At 38.1% G+C, this 18,373-nt stretch overlaps 2 protein-coding genes across 2 annotated transcripts; one reads left to right on the forward strand and one right to left on the reverse strand.

Annotated features, from left to right (window-relative positions):
- Positions 1 to 2,156: 2,156 nt before the first annotated feature.
- ypel5 (yippee like 5) lies at positions 2,157 to 3,647 on the reverse strand. Its single transcript, NM_001201527.1, has 3 exons — positions 3,640 to 3,647; positions 3,043 to 3,213; positions 2,157 to 2,478 (listed from the first exon to the last, which is right to left on the reverse strand). Exons 2-3 carry the CDS (start codon positions 3,181 to 3,183, stop codon positions 2,254 to 2,256), a joined length of 366 nt encoding a protein of 121 aa, NP_001188456.1. The 5' UTR covers positions 3,184 to 3,213; positions 3,640 to 3,647; the 3' UTR covers positions 2,157 to 2,253.
- Positions 3,648 to 5,676: 2,029 nt separating this feature from the next.
- plb1 (phospholipase B1) lies at positions 5,677 to 17,770 on the forward strand. The gene is made up of 43 exons (XM_004082484.3): positions 5,677 to 5,839; positions 6,226 to 6,263; positions 6,358 to 6,424; positions 6,556 to 6,619; positions 6,724 to 6,758; positions 7,682 to 7,748; positions 7,813 to 7,861; positions 7,982 to 8,047; positions 8,129 to 8,194; positions 8,273 to 8,328; positions 8,406 to 8,475; positions 8,551 to 8,658; positions 8,730 to 8,783; positions 9,065 to 9,118; positions 9,192 to 9,263; positions 9,338 to 9,398; positions 9,469 to 9,527; positions 9,618 to 9,691; positions 9,772 to 9,815; positions 11,132 to 11,240; positions 11,335 to 11,386; positions 11,486 to 11,566; positions 11,748 to 11,813; positions 11,888 to 11,988; positions 12,071 to 12,152; positions 12,333 to 12,437; positions 12,515 to 12,610; positions 12,694 to 12,765; positions 12,841 to 12,918; positions 12,989 to 13,049; positions 13,123 to 13,181; positions 13,408 to 13,475; positions 13,555 to 13,598; positions 13,696 to 13,795; positions 13,891 to 13,942; positions 14,056 to 14,136; positions 15,103 to 15,168; positions 15,298 to 15,392; positions 15,611 to 15,692; positions 15,781 to 15,885; positions 15,964 to 16,059; positions 16,152 to 16,226; positions 16,306 to 17,770. The coding sequence occupies exons 1-43, from the start codon at positions 5,692 to 5,694 to the stop codon at positions 16,573 to 16,575; spliced, it is 3,348 nt and encodes a 1,115-aa protein (XP_004082532.3). The 5' UTR covers positions 5,677 to 5,691; the 3' UTR covers positions 16,576 to 17,770.
- Positions 17,771 to 18,373: the final 603 nt, after the last annotated feature.

Here is an 18,373-nt window from a genome sequence, read left to right on the forward strand (position 1 = left end):
TGGATAAAGGTTTGAAAGATGTCATGTAATCCATGGACACCAATGAAGATTACAAATCACTGAAAAAAAAGGCTCTGTCTTGTGGGGTCTAGATGACCCCACTCCCAATGTTAAAGTGCCTAGGATCGCACAAGGGTTATTGGAGAAGATTGTACATCACCAGCCAAGGGTGGGACGGTGTTCTGCTGCCACCTACAGGTCACTAGTGGTTTTTCTACTAACAGCCAACTTTCATGAATATCTGAAAAGCCTGAGAATTGATCAGACATTGCCAAACTTTGTTTTGTCCCCGTCATTTGTTTTAGGTCATTTGGTCCTTGTGATTCCCTCCACCAGTCAGCCGAATAAAAGGCTTTGATGATGTCTTTACCGTCCCAGTTTCTAAATTCTTTTTGTTACTTATTTTCTCGCTTTTCCCCAGATCAGTCTGTAAATCCATATCCTTATACTTATATTATTACTTATAATCTTACTTATAATTACTTATTCCATTGCTTATATCCTGATAAGTAATGAAATAAGTAATGCAATAACTGCTTATATGGTCATCCTGTGCAATTTTTTGGAAATGTATGTGTGTATATTGTGTATATATGTGTTTATACTGACTCCATAGTTTTGTTTCTTTTATACATTGCTCTCTGTTCCTGTACTGCTGCCGCAGCAAGGAAATTTCCCCATCGTGGGACTAATAAAGGAATATCTTATCTTATCTTAATGAGACAAAAATGATTAAATGCACTATGAATACCAAAGGGACACATACATACTGTAAAAATTAGAATCAAGGCATTTTTTTCTTTTCTTTTTTGTAATTTATAAATCACTACCGAGAAAATGCAGCAATATTCATAGATGAAAACAATCAACTTTAAAGTCATGAGAATATTCAATTGAAACATAACACACGAAAATATGTAAGATAATTTTTTTTAAACTGACTAAATAAAATGCAATAACAACAAAAAGGACATCCATCACTCACTGACCTTAGAATGTGTCAGTGTCCTGGAAATGACAGCTCACGTTGTCCTCCAACTCCTGCAGGCTTTTACACGTCATAGCAAGGAAACAAGGAAACAAAACTACACAACAACCTCACTCCAAAGGGACTTGAATAGTCATGAAAAAATCTCTAGAAAAATCTGTTATTTTCCCCTGTACAATTTTAAATAAAAAATAAAGGGTCTGGTCTAATTCAAAGATGAAGACTTTACTTATGCCATTTAATAGAGACCCCTTTAAAGCTTTGTGTTCTGAGAAACGTGTCATGGCATGACATGATATGCCATAAACCTTGGATCATATAAAGAGCGCTGGTCACCATGCCAAAAGTTTCATTTCGTCAGAATTTGGAGCTACTTTTAAACGAATCCCATCCTTTTGTGAAGCAGTAGATCTCCACCACATTTCAAACACATTCAGTGTCCAAAAAGACACAAGTCACTGGAGATGTCATTTGCGCAGACATACACACACACACACACACACAAAAGTGATGGGAATGACGTACAAATGAATTCAACTGTCCACAACACAAACAGTAGCGACGAGTTAAGCCACTTTGTGTACATTTCAAAATGTGGATCAAAGAAAATTACAGAAAGGGATTCATTATCGTACAGGATGATTAAGTATGACATCACTCTGTGCCGTTCTCATGGTTTCAACTACATGAGGGAATTTGAACTACATCCATTACACTACAGGCTAAAACGAAAGTAATCAAAACAGCATTAACACCTACTGTGATGCTTTCAATGCATTCAGTGCTAACCAGTGACACAATCTAAGACTAAATCTACAGCACAGGAACAAATACCACAAAAGCAGTGTGTACAACTGACCAATTTCACTTGTGTTTTGTAATTGTGGTTGCTTTTTCATTCATTTTAAAAAAAACAAAAAACAACCATAGCCATAAAATCTGTAAAGCTCTATCCATGTTTGATCATGTGTGCTCTGGGCTTTGTGCCGTAATGAATTCTCTCAGTGGGGGGTGCATATAAATTTTAGCAAAGGTGGAACTTCTTAGCAATGCATTAAAGAATTGCTCTGTGACAAACTGGGAAAGAACTTTGAGGGCAGACCCAACAAACCTTTCTTTTAATCAGCGGCCGTCTAAGTTCATATGTCAGAGGTCTGTGGGGGTTAATCTGAACACGTCAGTCTGCAGGTGGTGATATGCAGGGCACAGGCCAAGCCAAAGGGTATAAAGGAGTAAGGGTAAGAAGGCGCGGTAGAATCCACAACTCAAGAGTTGTCTGAGGGGACATGCTCCTCGAAACCCTCACTCTCTCTAACCAACGCCCTCTCCAGGATGACCCGTCCCTCTTTGTACCGCTGGCTGTCTTCGGTGGCAAACTCATAGATCCAGCCAAGCTTGCTGTTGCAGTTCTTGCAGCTGACGTCCCTCACCATGTGCCTGCCGGTTAGCATCACTCTGTCCTGGACCTCGCTATACTGGAGGTTCACCACCTATGAAGTCCACATATTCATCAAAAAAGGACTCGAATTATAAGACATACAACAAAATACTGAATATTGTGGGACCTTAAAGACCCACTTCTGTGAAATTGAGGCTTTTTGGTGTTCTAAACATGTATATAAGGTTGATGGACATTTCAATAAAGCGCTGTCCAGCACTGTTGGAGTCCCAGAATCGCTTATTCGTGAGTTGTTTTATTTTGCTGCAGTCTTGACTTCTTCTCTTTACTTTGCTCTCTGAGTCTTTTGCACAACCCATGAACATTATAACGTCTTTCTTTTCCTCATCCAAGTTGATATCGGACTCAAAACTGTACAGCAGGAAAGCTGCAAAATTGCTCACTATTTTTGGTTGGGGTTGTGAGGGGCTGTAAGTTAGCAGGAGAGCATGAAACTATTTCTAAACTATTTCCTAGAAAATTACAGTTTTTTATTTATTATTATTTTACCTAAAGACTGTATAATCACAATTAAAAGACCACTGGTAACGCTTTTATGATAACTCAAAAGATGATCGGAGTGGGACTTTAAGGTGAAGTACTTATTGGTTTGTACCTTATTAAAGAGAAAGGCTCTGCCTGTGGCTCCAGTGAATCGTGTGGAGATCAGTTCAGATCTATTTGTCAGGATGGTGTCACAGTTGGCACAAGAAAAGAGACGCGTTCCACCAATGTGGTCCAGAAAGATGCGTCCCATCGTTGTGTTGCTGGGAATTACCACCACTATCTGAAAGGTTTAAAAAAAAAAAAAGAAAAACAAGAATTGTCAGTCTAATGACATATAAACTAGAATATAGTTTATACCTTCATACATAACTAAACTAACGCATTAAAAATCAGTGTTAGATTAGACAAAGAAGTACAATCCAAATGAAATAATATATTTATTAATTTTTTAAATACATGGATGTTGTTAAAAACCCAATTTGGTAAAAAAAATAATAATAATAATAATAATAAAAGATTTGTTTTTGTTAGCAAACCTAATGGTGCCACGTGAACTGCTTTTCACTGTTATCAGGCATGAAGCGATCGTAGAATTAAGTCAATCAGAAAGTCTGAAAACAACAACCCAACGACATACTAGCTAGCTAACAACGACGACAGGAAAACAACGACAAAGAGAACATTTTGATCAGAAAACCTTCCTCACCTCTTTGAATAACTTTGTGGGGAGCCGAATGTTTGGCTCAGGAATAATGTCACTGATAAATGAAGACGATTTTAGGCATAAACCTGTTGTTTCTTTCGTGGTCGTCGTCGTTGCTTTGTTTTTCTTTTTCAGCTGTTACTGCGCTGCTCTGAGACAGTATCAACATCCGGTTGTGACGTAGCAGACCCTGCATCGGTACTTCCGCCAATCACCAACAGAGGGCAGCAGAGAGAGAGAAAGAGAGAGAGACACGAACAAAAACACAGTGAAAGTTCATTTTTTCTTAGAAATTAAAGAACACTTAGTGAAAAATTTATTTTAATATCGCACTAAAAGCGTTTTAATTTCTAATTAAGATAAATTTAGTAAGAAAATTTAAAACTAGACACTAATACAATTAATTAAAACATTTCAATTAGTAATTTATATTGAGATCCTGGGGCTCACAGTTTATATATCAGGGCTGCTGTAACTGAACAGACCACAAAAGGTCAAAATATTATAGTTAAAAAATCAAATTAGAAAACTCACCTACGACATAAATTGTTCAAAAGACTTTTCAACAAAATTTATTTTAAATAATTGCACCCAAGAAGCCAAGCTTTCTTAATATTATCTATTTTCTACTATCTATTTTCAGCTAAATTTATCAGAAATTCCTCTATGGATACATGAATATTTTTAAATCGGCACATCTGAAAAAATATATATTTGCTATTTTATTTAAATAAAAAGTTTTTTTTGCAACACTGACCAGTTAGTTGTCTCTGTTCTTGTAGATCAGCTGATTTATTAATTAAAAATGAATTTTAATTGGCTAAATTTGCAAACAAGCAAAAAAGAAGCTCCTCTAAAATAGTTCAGGTAAAATAAATGAATTTAAATTAGGTAAAAGAAGTTTTAGGGATAGATAATAAACCTGGAAAACCAAAAACATGACTGAAAAGTTTGGATATTTTGAAATAAAATGCACAAAAAGAAACAAAACGTGCTATGGATTAATTGTTAATAATTGCATAACACATGCAGTTGGTCCAAAGTCCTCTGTAACAGAGACAAGGACAGGGAAAAACATGGAAAAAAAACATAGATTACAGGAAAAATGAAGCTGCGTGAGATTACCACTGATCACAGAGTTATCCAAAAATATGCAGCACACACTCATCTGGCAGGAACATCATGTTATATTGTTTTGAGTCAACATTTAATGGCAGATCATTCTTTTTGCTGCTTGATGGAAATCTGATATCTCCACACGATCAAGATACTGTATCTTTCACCCTTCCTTAACTCCAAGGTTTGTGCTATCAGCAAACGTCCTGTAAGGACACTGTCATAAAGTATTTTTCAATTTAATCATATCGCAAAATATCCCAAAAAGTGTACCTGAATGTTTTGTTGACAGAGTTTGATTGTGTAAGTGTGAAGAAACACTTGCAACATCAAGGTATAAACTTTATCTGTCGATTAATAAAACCACTTACATAAGACTGAAGTGACAAAGGGTGTTTCGTTTTCAAAGTTTTGAAAAACATTTAAGAATAGCCTTCATGAAAAATGCAAAACAAGTGATATATTTGATTGAAATGTTGACATTTTCCTTCTTTTTTTGTTATAAATGTCAAATTTGCATTAGGGCTTTGGTCCATTCTGCAGCTGGGTGATTGAGCTGATCAATGGTCACACATCTGGTAAATTTCATTGTAATCTATGCTTGAATTAAACAAAAACTCATTTAGTCTTTTGTTTTAGATGACAATATCTTTCAGTTTTCTGTCTCATCCATCAGTGAGTTAAAAAATAAACATTATTATTCGATTTTTAGCACCACTTTGTTACTATGCGGAACATGTTCATTTTTGAAATCTACAACAGTGGAGATATCAGATGAGATTGTATAACTTTATTACTTTTTGGGAATTATCAGATGAAAATAGCTGGAAAACAAAGAGGAATGGTTATTTATTATCCACAGGATAAAACTTTGCCCTTTTGGGGCTCTTTCCTCACCCCACGCCCGTCACAGCAGCAGTATACTTTTACAACCGCAGAATGCCTCCTGCCTGTCATCTGCTAAAGCTTACAGGTAAAAAAAGATGCGAAGAGCCAGCAGCCTCTCAGTGTGAGAAGCACTCTGGCAGCATCATGACTTCCTCCTCGCTCCTGATTCTGGCAGCCGTCTTTGGAGCCACATTGACAGGTATTACAGACAACAAAACAATGCATTTTTTTAAGGTATTGTTATAAAATCATGCTGACACTGTTTGAATAGTTAAAATGTAGATTGCAAGGCATTAATCCTTTATGGTTTCCTCCTTTTTGCTTGTGTGCAGTTTATGATGTCCTTAATGGGTCAGAAATAACTTTTCAAGGAATTTTCTTGTCCAAACAGACGGATGGATCCACTACTGATTGCAGCAAAGACTGAGAGATGTTGCATAATACAAGCGAAAAGAATATATTTGATATCTTAATAGTACCCAAATGATGAGCTTCCCGATGGCTTTGAAATCACTTTAGAAACATTTTTCAGCTGAACCCAGAAATGTATGCAAATAGTCTTTATGAACCTTTTTTGTCATACAGGTTCCCATGGAGCTGAGGTGATGGAAAAATCTGAAAAGGTACCGAAGGATTTAAGTGACATGCATGTTTTTATTTGTCTATTTAAAAATAAAAGTCTTTACATCTCCTGCTCTGATGCTTTGTTACTGACAGAATATTCAAAGCTATATTCCTGCACTCTGTTCACCAACCCCGGTCTCCTCATCTGGACCCACATCTGGTAATTAATCGAATAAGGATTTGTAACAATGATTCTTAGTTTTGTTCAGTTAAAGGATCAGGCCTTTAACTGCTGGCTGGTGTGTCAAAAACCGTCCCGACACTAAAATTTATTTTGTTTTTCATAATCAGTTCATTCTCTGACTCCTGCCGATGTCACAGCGCTTCACGTGCTGGGAATACCCGCCTCACAAAGGTGAACAAACAGCAAGTTCCAAGCAAAGCACGCCTCACTTGTTGCGGCATTTCAGATTACAATTATACTTTCTTTGATTTTGTTTGCAAATCTATCTTTATTAGAAAAGAAGCTTCCAGAGTTCTCAATAGATTGACAGGTAAGCTGAAGCTTTCAAAATGTCAAATCTTTTTTGATACTGAATCTTTTTTCGTAAAAAAAAAAAAAAACACTTTCACTTGTGCTTGAAAATGATCTTAAGTTTTGTTGCACAACTGCATAAAATAATAAATGTCTTTCTTATCAATCACTTTCCATTCTGTAACTGTGATCTGATTGACTTTACCTGCTGTATAATAAAGGCATCCTTGTTCTTCCAGATAAGTGTTTTCCAACCAAAATAAAGTTCTCTCCTTTGAAGTCTAGATTATATATTTATCAAATATTGAAGATAATTCTCGTTAGAAAAGTGCAGGAGTGAGTTACAAAACCATCAATGTTTTCCATCAAGAGATTTTCCAGCCTTGAGGGGAATGCTATGATTTCAATAATGCCAGGAGTAGTCAGTCTGATAATGCAATAGACCTTAACCTCTCTAAGAATCGTTTAATGTCCTAAGAGTCTCAATACACTTGGCAAGAAAATAATTCAACCTTGAACAGGGATAAACGTTTGACTCGAACGACTGTTGCATAAATTAAATCAGACTTGATGTTGGTTGTGGGTCAAATAAAAATAATGTCATCCTGACACTTTCAGAAGCTCCTTCGATTTTTTCTTTGAAAGCACATTTGAGGTTGAAAAAAAAGCACAGCTGCAAACAGAATCCCAAGCGGTAATCAGACTTTGAAGAAATACTTTCCAATCCATCAAACAAGTCTTTTTTTGCGTCTGTTAATGTAGATAAGATAGCAGGCTATAAACTCAGGCACTGACCTTCAAGTGGCATAACAGTAGGCACAAGTGACAACATTAATGGATCCCTTTAGGCAGACGCAGTAATCTCAGGAGGCAGATAATTTGCCGTGTCATTGTGTTCAAAAGGATTGTGTCTCCTCAACTATTATCTTATTGCTTGAACAGAGCTGCTTTCCATGTTGAATCCTGACGTGACCACTGAGCATGTGCATCAGACCTCACTGCAGCCCAGGTGAGACACAAACAAACACATGCATGAGAAGAAAAACTCCTTCTGATGACTGGAAATGTTACAGGAAATTATCAAAAGAAGCTCAGGATCTGGCACTATCTATTGCCCATCAGGTGGGAAAACTTTAGTTTGTGTATTTTTACATTTAAAGCTCACATTTAGCCATTGAAAACCATCATAACTAATAAATTCAATCCCTTACAATGTAAAACAATACATTTGTGTTCCCTCAGGAAACAGACTGGAAGGTTGTCCTGCTGTTTGTTCCGGCAGATGTGATCTGTACCTGTTCACCACAGGTAAGGGGTCACTTTAAATTCCAAAGTCAAACATGCTTGTTGGGACTCTTTTTGTACAACTGTTGTTGTGTTGCACTTCAGGTTGCCGAAGATATTAAAAGTTCGGTTCAGGAAGTGGAAGCCGCTCTGCTGATATTGCAGGAAAAGGTAACAAATTTACAGCTAAGCTTCATTTTCCCATAAAGCAAAAGAAAAGCATAAAATGTGATGGGCATGTGCTCACAGTTGCATCGCACCCTGATACGTGTGGGAGTCTGGAGTGGATCTCCAGATCAGGATAAGTGAGTGTTTTTGTAACTTCACTCATGCATAGAACTCTTTTTATAATGTTAAATGACACTGTTGTTTTCTGTATTAGGTGTAAATGTATGGGAGAGGATGGCATGAACCAGCGTCTTCAGAGAGCAACCGTTCTGCAAGCACTGCAGGTGAAACGCAGCTCAGTGGGGTCGGCTAAACGTTTTCCTTCACAAAAGTTGAACACAACTTTTTCTGTCTCCCAGGATTCTTTACATCAGCTCTTAGAAAATCCAAGATGGCAAAGCAGAAAGGGTGACTTTGCAGTTGTGATGCAGTCCTCTCCAGTCATCCTTGAATCCCAATCACCTGCTGTAAGTTACAAACTACAATACAAGCAACAATAATACAAGTTAAAGTGTCACAATTCAAGTCTTTCTTTAAGGAAAACGCACAGGCTGTGCAGACGGAATTAGCTCTTCAGCTATGGACAAATTTGGTGAGTTTTTCTTTTTCTTTTTTTACATTATATAATCTCTGTCAAGAACAGACCAGCCTTGGCTAAACTCTAAACTCAAATCAAGACTGAAATCACATGTTGACGTTTGTCTCACCACAGATTAGATAAGAGATTTAAAGATTAACCATAATTTATTGATGACATGATTTACTGCAGTTCATTTCCTTTATTTGGTGACACATGAAGAACATAAATGTGTAATTATTGCTGTTAAAGCTGTCCAAGGAATGACTTCACAGTATTGTAATTAACCCTTCCAGCTCCAGCCCTCAACAAACCCGGCCCAGGCCCTGGACATTCCTTGTCCCACAGAGGTGAGGCGCAGCAACTGTGCGCAAAAAATTTAATTCACTGTCAACCCATTCGTTATAAATGCTGTGAATGCAGGAGCGGCCTTTTCTGCGAACCCAGATCAACTCCCCCACTGTGACTCTCAGAGATGCCTCACCATGGGCAAACGTAAGAGATTTTAGCAACATTTCAACAGCAAACAGTAGAATTTATGCAAAACTGGAGTAAACCTGTGTTTCCAGAATTTGGGTTCTGACTTAACCTGTGTTAATCGAAATCCATCCCCTACGACGCCCACCTCAGGTAAATAAGCACTAGTGTATATGTATTCTTTATGGTTAAGTTTAACATACTCTTTCCTCCTTCGGCTCAGTTCACGAGCTCAGGCCTGGGGACATTAAGGTGGTTGCCACTGTTGGTGACTCTCTGACTGTAAGTGTTAGCTCCCACTACTTTTCTCCTTTTACGTCAGACATCACATGTTTTCATTGAGGTGTTTTTCCACGTTTGGTGTTTCCAAAGGCAGCCAATGGTGTGGGTGCAAAAACAGACAACATTCTCCTTCTGCTTACTGAGTACAGAGGGCTGTCATGGAGGTAAGCCTGCTCAAGATTCCTGCAGAAGTTCATATTTTGTTTGCAAAGCTCATGTAACACTAAACTGTTATCATTTTCAGCATTGGTGGTGATGAAAACCTGACCACAGTGACAACTCTGCCAAGTACGGTTGCCTTTTTTCCTCGAAAATAATTCTATTTAAGTAGTTTTCTTGAATAGTAAACAGAAAAAGTAAATGCGGATTTAATGTGCCACAGATCCTAGTTATTATCCTGGTTTGTTTCTGCCAACTATAAATGCCAACAGAGCTGCCCTTTATTCAGAAGCTTCAATGTGTAAAATACTAAAAAATTCATGTTTTAAAAACTCACCTCAATGAAAAAAAGCAGGTTTTTTTTAAATGTTCTTGTGGCATATTTTTGATGATGAAGGATATATATTAGGAAGAAAATTCAGCTTTAGATTGCATTTCTTATTTGGGACACAGACAAAAAAAATGTCATTTGAAAAAGGTTGTAATTGTGGCGTAGAAAACTAGCTAGGCAGGCCACAAGCTGTCTGTGCCGCTCCATTCTGATGCATCCACTTGTAGACAAACAGATCCATGAACGTCTTTGATTTCCTCGTCTGAGCTGGTGTCTGCCTCAAAGCTGTACATCTGGATAGCTCCAATACTGCTCAACTTTTTTGTTGAATCAGGAATGTTAGGTTGAGCTTGTAAGGGGTGCGTGAACAGAGAACTCTCAGTTGTGGGTGACAGGAAGGGGGGCAGGGTTGTGAATTTCTAATGAACTACTGCTGCTCTGCAGAAACTATTTCATGGAAGATAACAAAGGTTTTTAAATTTTGGCTTTTATGTGCATCTAATATAATTTGAAAATACACCTTATTAGCGTATAATCTTAAGTTATGTATGGAGGATTTGTATTCCATACAGTATGTATTTTCCATTTTTAGGCAAGAACAGTTAAGGCTTGCTATCTGCAGTCTTTAAAAAAAATCCTTTTAATTACATCAAGTACTCCCTTTACCTGGTAGAACAGAAGACTGAAAGAAAAAAGTGTAAGAGAAAATCTATACTTCAATTAATGCTTATTTAGATTTTATTGTTTTTACCTTTTTTTTGCCAAAGTCTCCAACATTAAAACCAGTGAAATATTTATTTATCTGAAGCAACTTGAAAAAGCAGTATATGTCCTGCACTAAACATTTAAACAAAGTGGTCATCAGTTCTGTTGATGGATGCATGTTTCCGTATGGGAGGGATTTAAAACTAAATTTTTTGTAAAATTTTAACTGATCGTCACTTTAGAAATCAGCAATTTTTCCAAAAATACAAGAAATAAATTTGGATGTGAATATTTTTTCGCAAACAATTTACAAAACCCATTTATTGAGACCAAATATTAAATGTTATTTGCAGCTTTACTTATAATTGTGCTATAGTAGTTTTGTGACATTGTCTTTGGATGTTTGCAGACATCCTGAGGGAGTTTAACCCCGCCCTGACTGGATATTCTACTGGGACTGGTAACAAAGACAGTCCAAATGCCTTTCTTAATGTGGCCGTGCCCGGAGCAAAGAGCGAGTAAGTCTTGCTCATACATCTTATTCACCTCTCAAGCAAAAGTAAACAAATTGAAGCTTTATTATTACACACTTCCATGTGTTCCATTTTTCAGTGACATGGTGACTCAGGTGCGCAGTCTGGTGGAGAAAATGAAAAACGATGCGGTATGAAAAGCAATATTAAATTTATGAGTTGTTGCATTTAAACTTCCACGTCCTGATCACAGTCAAGAGTTCAGCATTGTGCCTGTCATCTCTTCACAGCGCATCAATTTCAACGATGACTGGAAAGTCATCACTATGTTCATTGGTGGCAACGACATCTGTGACTACTGCGCCAACAGTGTGAGCACTCTTTCTTTGACATTTACTCTATTTTCAACAGAAGAGTTTCGAAGAAAAGTGACTAAAAGCTAGCAAATAGAAAGGTTTTATATTTGGGAAATTATAGATGTATCTTTCTAAGATCAGTGTTAAGTTCATTCATGGAATGATTGTTTGAGTAATGACGATGTTTGCCCCACAGATCCAGTACTCGGCTCGAAATGTGGTCACACGGATCAGTCAGGCTCTGGATATTCTACACAATGAAGTATGTTTTTATTCTCTTTGTGTGAAAAACATAATTACTGATTACTGCAAGACAACACAATATGTCTTGTTCAGGTTCCCCGTGCCATTGTCAATCTGGTGGAGATGTTATACATCCCACCTTTACGTGAGCTGCACACCGACCCATCTTTGGGTTGTCCCACCTGGTTTGTGGGGTGAGTCTAAACCAAAAAATGCTTCAATAACCAAATGGAACAAAATTGCATATTTTGCGCTTACAGCTTTTTTTGTGTTTAGCTTCATTTGTTCCTGCATAGTTAAGCCCAGAGAAGGTTCAGCTGAAGTCCAGCAGATCCATGAGTTGAACAGAGCTTACCAGGTATCCAACACTGAAATTTAAGATTTAAATCAATATATTTTATGTCAGCAGCAACTTTATTTCCTTTTTTTTTGTTTATGACTGCAAGGTAAATCTGTAAAAAGTCATTTTATTTTCTTCAATAAATCCTCACTTTTAAATGTTTTTTAGTCTATTTTCTAATAACTGCTTTCTTTTCAGCTCGCCATGAGAGATCTGATTGACAGCGGTCGCTATGACACACATGAGAACTTCACTGTGGTGCTGCAGCCTTTCTTTAGAGACGTTGTACTCCCCAGATTACCAGTAGGAGCAATACATATTCCATACATATTCTGATTGCTTTGGAGCTTTCTTTTCATCATTTCCCTCCTTTGTAAAAGGACGGCCGGCCTGATCGCTCTTACTTTGCCCCTGACTGTTTTCACCTCAGCCAGAAAGCGCACACTGCCATGGCTCAGGCTCTTTGGAACAACATGGTGAGATTGTCTTTTTTCCAGGAAACGTTAGTCATTTTTTTCTGTCACTTTTGATTTTAACCTCCACATTTGCGATCTTTTAGTTAGAGCCAGTGGGAGACAAGACGTTCACTCAGAATTTCACTGATGGCATTGAATTGAAATGTCCCTCAGAGGTATTTCATCACAAAACTATATTTCATTTTTGGTCGCTTGTGTGTATTCATTGGATATTTCTTCTCTCTAACCAGACAAATCCATTCATACGAACTGCTATAAACAGCAACTACACCTATAAAGGACCTCCACCTACGTCTGCTCCAGTCACAGTAGGTCCTGTTTCTGTCTGATTATGCAAACAAAAAGGCAATACATGGAATGACTTTTGCGATTTTGTAGAACTGGGGCAGCGACTTCAGTTGTGAAAACACAGCTCCGTCTAACACTGTCCCCACTTCAGGTAAGCTTCTGCCTAAAATCTAGGAGTTCATTCAAATAATTAAGTGTTTAAAGTAATGTTGATCTTCTGTTAGCTCATAAAGTACGGCCAGGTGATATCAAGGTAGTGGGTGCTCTGGGAGACTCCTTAACGGTAAGTAAAGCCAGAACAGAACAATTTTTTTAAGCTACAATAAATAAGAAAAAATTGGATTTTCTCCTCTTGGAATCACAGTTTTGAGTTGCTTTCTTTGAATCGTCATGTTTTCCCTGTCATAAACCGATAATTGGATATAGTTTTTTAATACAGTTGGTTTCTGTGAGTCTTTTCTGTGCTACAGTTTACATGTTAAATGGGAAAAATGTGCCAAAACTTCCAGGCTGGTTTTGGAGCCAGAGCAGAGAACCTTCTAGAGCTACGGAACGAGGACAGAGGGGTGTCATGGAGGTGAGAAGTCTCACATACATGTACTCAGATGTATTTCTCATTTATCAACGTGGTATTGATTCCTTATTTTGTTTTGCAGCATTGGAGGCGATGAAACTCTTGAGACGGTCACAACTCTACCTAGTAAGCCTTTCGTCAATGTACTGCAATGCACATTAGAGCCAGCAGATGGCGGAGCAGGGTTAAAGAGAGGTTGTTGATTTCCTTTTCTCCTCATCAGATATCCTCAAGAAGTTTAATCCTAATATCAAAGGAATGTCATTTGGGGTTGGAAAAGAACAGACGGGCTTTAACATGGCAATATCTGGGGCTAAAATCTCGTAAGTTCTCATTTTAATACAAACTTCTAACGTTTATACATACATATGTTTTTAACTCAAAACTGATGAACCTGTTTTTATGTAACTGCAATCAGAGGCATCCCAGGGCAGGTCAGAACTCTGATTGACACCATGAAGGCTGATCCTGTGAGTATGATCTAAAGACAGCTTCTGATGCCCTTCCTGCTTAGTCAAATTATAATATTTCACAATGGTCTTTCTTTGTTGTGATTGTTTTGCCTTTCGTTTCATGGCACTAGAGTGTGGATTTTGAGAATGACTGGAAGCTTGTGACCCTCTTCATCGGAGGCAATGACCTGTGCCAGTACTGCACTGACCGGGTGAGTCGCTCTAAGAAATCATTGCGAGGAGAAGAGAGCTTCCCTGGAGAGAATGGATCTCCACAAAACCATGTCTCAACATCCCGGGGTGTTTTGTGATGCTCCGACCACAGTTGTCTCATGGTATCGCTTCTCAAATCGACCTGCACGCTGAAGCGGAATAATGAAGCTTTGTGAGCCACCCTCCCCCTGATAGTTTTTGTTGTATCAGAGCGAGATGAGAGCAGACATGCTTTCTTTCAATGAGAGCATTCTGTCACTCTACCCCCCTCCCTCCTCGCACAGGCAACAGGGACAGGCGTTGTTCTTTAAGAGGCACAAACAACGCAGAAATCCACTCAGACTCATTTCATCCCACGTCTGTTTCCCTCCTCTCCTTCTATCACAGCTTGTGCTTTGAAGCAAAATTACCGTAGAGCAAAACCAGTTTATGATTAGATCTGATACGTCTTGTTTATTCAAGTATTATCACAATCACCAGCCAATTTATCCGACTCTCCTGCCCAGCTGCTCGTTAACGCAAATTTCAAATCAGCCAATCACGTGACAGCAACTTTGGTCAAGACAATCTGCACCCAAATGGAGGAGAAAGGGGATTGAAGTGACTTTGAACGTGGCATGGTTGTTGGTACCAGAAACGCTGGTCTACTGGGATTTTCACCCACAACCATCTCTAGAGTTTACAGAGAATGGTTCAAAAAACAGAAAATATCCAGTTAGCTGTAGTTCTGTGGGTTAAGTTGCCCTGTCGATGCCAGAGGTCAGAGGAGAATGGTTTCAGCTGATGGAAAGACAACAGTTACTAAAATACCTCAAACACCTTTGGGATGTGGTGGAACGGGAGAATGGCATCATGGATGTGCAGCCGACAAATCGTGTCAATATGGACCAAACTCAAAGATGTACCTCATAAAGTTCGCAGTTAGTGTAGATTCAAACAGTGAATTTTCTGTCTACAATCTGTAGGTGACCCATTCACCTAAGAACTACAGCCATCACATGATGACAAGCTTGGATATGCTGTATGAAGAGGTGAGGAGATGTCCGCCTCTTCCAGATACTGAACTCCTTCTCATTTTCTCCTACATTCTCAAATCTTAACACCTGCTTTTCTGTGGTCACACTAATGACCATTTTTATGCTTGTTTTTTCTGACATCAGGTTCCACGAGTGATTGTGAACGTCTTGGAAATCTTGGAGATTGAACACCTTCGCAAGATTAAGAGGAACACATTGGGATGCAACTTGATACAACAGTAGGCAATGATCCAATCAGGTTTTAGTTGACTAAAATCACAGTGTCAAAAGCAGATTACAAAAAAATTCAGATTATTATTAGACTGGACAGATGCATCCATCATCCAGGCTAGTTTTCTGGACTTTGTGAACTCTCTTTAGTTTCAATGTTTGCTTCTACTGGTCCTTTAGCGGGAAAATTGTATCAAAAGTGGGTATTTTTATTGCTTATCAACAGGTTTGTGTGTCCCTGTTTCCTGGACCCTGGAGAGGATTCCCCAGAGCTGTCTGAGGTCAAACGGGCCAATCGACAGATGCAGGTCAGTGCCCAGTGAGGCTAACATTTGTGACTTTCAGTGAGACTCTGTGAGGCTAGTTAATGCGGACGCTTGCATTTCCCTCTGTAAGGTCGAGACTTCAAATCTGGTTTACGGGGGTCGGTACGATGGCAGAGAAGACTTTGCTGTGGTTGTCCAGCCGTTTTTCAGAAACAGCATCCTTCCTCTAACTGCTGTAAGCACCACCAATTTCACAGCGGCACATTTGCCTGAGCATTTGGCTTGAGAACTGTCGTCACTCTCTTTTTTTCAGGATGGGAAACCTGATACCACCTACTTCTCTGTGGACTGTTTCCACTTTAGTGAACGAGGACAAGCTGACATGGCGAACGCTGTGTGGAACAACATGGTGAGTTTGGCAAATCAACTGAATAAAAGCTGAACTTTTATTATCCAGCTGAAAATTGAAACCTTACCAGTCAAGTTTTTTTTTTCTTCTAGTTGGAGCCAGTGGATGAAAAACAGACGTACAACAATTTCCGAAATAACAGAAGCAACATTAAGTGCCCGACAGAGGTGAGAAGATGGAAAACCTTTGCCTTAACTGTTGGGTCAGTGAGATGATTTGTCTGACTCTAGGATCCTTGTGTTCCAGGAGCATCCTTACATTTTCACTAAGTTTAACAGTATGCCCACTTTAAGCACAACCAAAGGTCCAGGTCCCTCCACGGTGGTCCCACCGCTGAGCACAGACGATCCCTCCAAGACAGATTGCTCAGGGAAAGTGCAGGCATGGCTCGCTGCTGTGCTGGCTGTAGTCGGTCTGCTGGTCGGCGGCGCCGCCACAGGACTCTTCTTCTACTGCAAAAACAAGAGAAGCAAGAAGAAGCAATCTGGAGTGGAGATGAGGGGCACAACATTTTGAAATGCCACTTGAGCTGTTTGTGTTCCAAACCAACCACAGAAATCAAAATGGGCAGTTGTGTTAAAAAAACAACAACATCAACAACAATCACATCATTTAAAGTGACTTTGGGAAGCATATTATTCACTCATGAGCGCCTCTCAACCACAAACATGTACTTTTCTCAAGAAAGACCTAAACTACATAACATTCTGGCGGGAGGTTCATTGTTTAACGTGTGGTCCCCGCAGTGTAAATTAGTATAAATTCATATTTAAACGTTGTAGCTGGTCTAGCAACAAACTCTAAAAGCCCATAATTACAACCCACACTAATATGCAAACAAAAACCCTTATTTCTGTTTTTGTAAACAAATTAGGATTATAATGCAAACACATTTAAAATGGGTGATAATGTTTTAACGAGATTTTTAGCAATTGTCATTAGACGACGCAAAACTTGCCTCAAAATGGAATTAAAGTAAACTTAAGGCTAACTCGGTTATTGTTTTCTTTTTATATTCAAGACAGTAATTGAGTGTTTATTTGTTTTTCCATTTTGGAGAGGGTCATTTAGGAGCTGCGTCTAGTATGTGATATAGACAGGTTGTCAAGGAAACATCTAAAAACACAAAATGTCACCAAATAATAAATGCGGCAGAGGCAATTATATGATTTATCATCAGGTATACAGCCTGCTGTCATGAAAAACACAGCAACGTTTGTTATGACCACTCTCCAATCAGTCTTCTTTGTCCATTTCTTTGATTACACAAGCAAAATATATAATAGTTGTATCATAATTGGTTCTGCAAGTCGTTAACTAACAGTTTATTGTATGGTCAGTTTCTGTTTATTCATTAGCATTCCTGTATATAGTAAAATCATTTATTTAATTAAAATTTGCATTTGAGTGCACTTTGTCTAATAGGCATTGCAAAGTCAGTTGCAGTATTTTGGGATGCAAAAAAATTGTACACAACCATTGAAATGTATGTTGATTTAATCATTGTATGAGTTTCTCTCCTTTGTTAGGCATGTTGAATGAAGGTAAAAGTAAGATTTCAGTACATTTGGCATTCCTGTTAAACTAAGTGTACTGAATGTACCAGAAAAACATGAAAAGGAGGACACAAACTACTTTGATAAACGTATTTTCTACAGTTTTGCATAAATCTCGAATGTGTTGATTTTTAATTAAAGTCTGCAAAGATCGACTAGTGTTTTTTTTCTTCATTTTTCAGTTGTTGTGTGTCGTAAAGAAATTCCTGTGTGGCAGCCAATACTGCTGGCCCATGTGGCTCATGCTGAAAAAAACCTGCTTTTTACAAAGTGGTTTTGATGTATGTATAATTTAAAAGGCCGTTCAACTTTATTAAGATATGAACAATGCCACATCTATTAATAAAATAAATGGGGAAAAGCTACTCCTGTGTTTAGAAAAATAAAATAAAAATTGTATTACTTCAGTTTATTCATTGAAAACATTTACACTTTTTGAAATATGTTTAAATAATAGTTTTTAGTGTAAAATTGTGCTATTTTATAAAGGCTATCTTTTAATATTACCCATGCATACAATCCGTTAAATACTTAAAAAAATGTAATACAGTGATCCCTTGCTATATCACGGTTTACTTTTCACGGTTTCGCTACTTCACGGATTTGCAAGGTGCATTGTGTTCTGCATTCTGATTGGCTAAAAAAGTCACTCCGCTTCTTCTCTACCTGCGCGTCAATAATGTTGCAGTTTAATATGTACACGTACGTAAATCAGCTTTCCAAATTACGTACATGCAAATCATCTTGCAATTTCAAGT

Source organism: Oryzias latipes, chromosome 22 (assembly GCF_002234675.1).
Source record: "Oryzias latipes chromosome 22, ASM223467v1".
In the NCBI taxonomy this organism is placed as follows: Eukaryota; Metazoa; Chordata; class Actinopteri; order Beloniformes; family Adrianichthyidae; genus Oryzias; species Oryzias latipes.

Bases quoted from the DNA above. Each gene is read 5' to 3' on its own strand.
- ypel5 (NM_001201527.1), bottom strand. From the start codon at position 3,183: ATGGGACGCATCTTTCTGGACCACATTGGTGGAACGCGTCTCTTTTCT. The intron at 2,479-3,042 runs GTACAAACCAAT...TGGACTTCATAG, and splicing joins GAGCCTTTCTCTTTAATAAG to GTGGTGAACCTCCAGTATAG.
- plb1 (XM_004082484.3), top strand. From the start codon at position 5,692: ATGCCTCCTGCCTGTCATCTGCTAAAGCTTACAGGTAAAAAAAGATGC. The intron at 6,759-7,681 runs GTAAGCTGAAGC...TTGCTTGAACAG, and splicing joins AGTTCTCAATAGATTGACAG to AGCTGCTTTCCATGTTGAAT. The intron at 11,989-12,070 runs GTGAGTCTAAAC...TTTTGTGTTTAG, and splicing joins TGTCCCACCTGGTTTGTGGG to CTTCATTTGTTCCTGCATAG.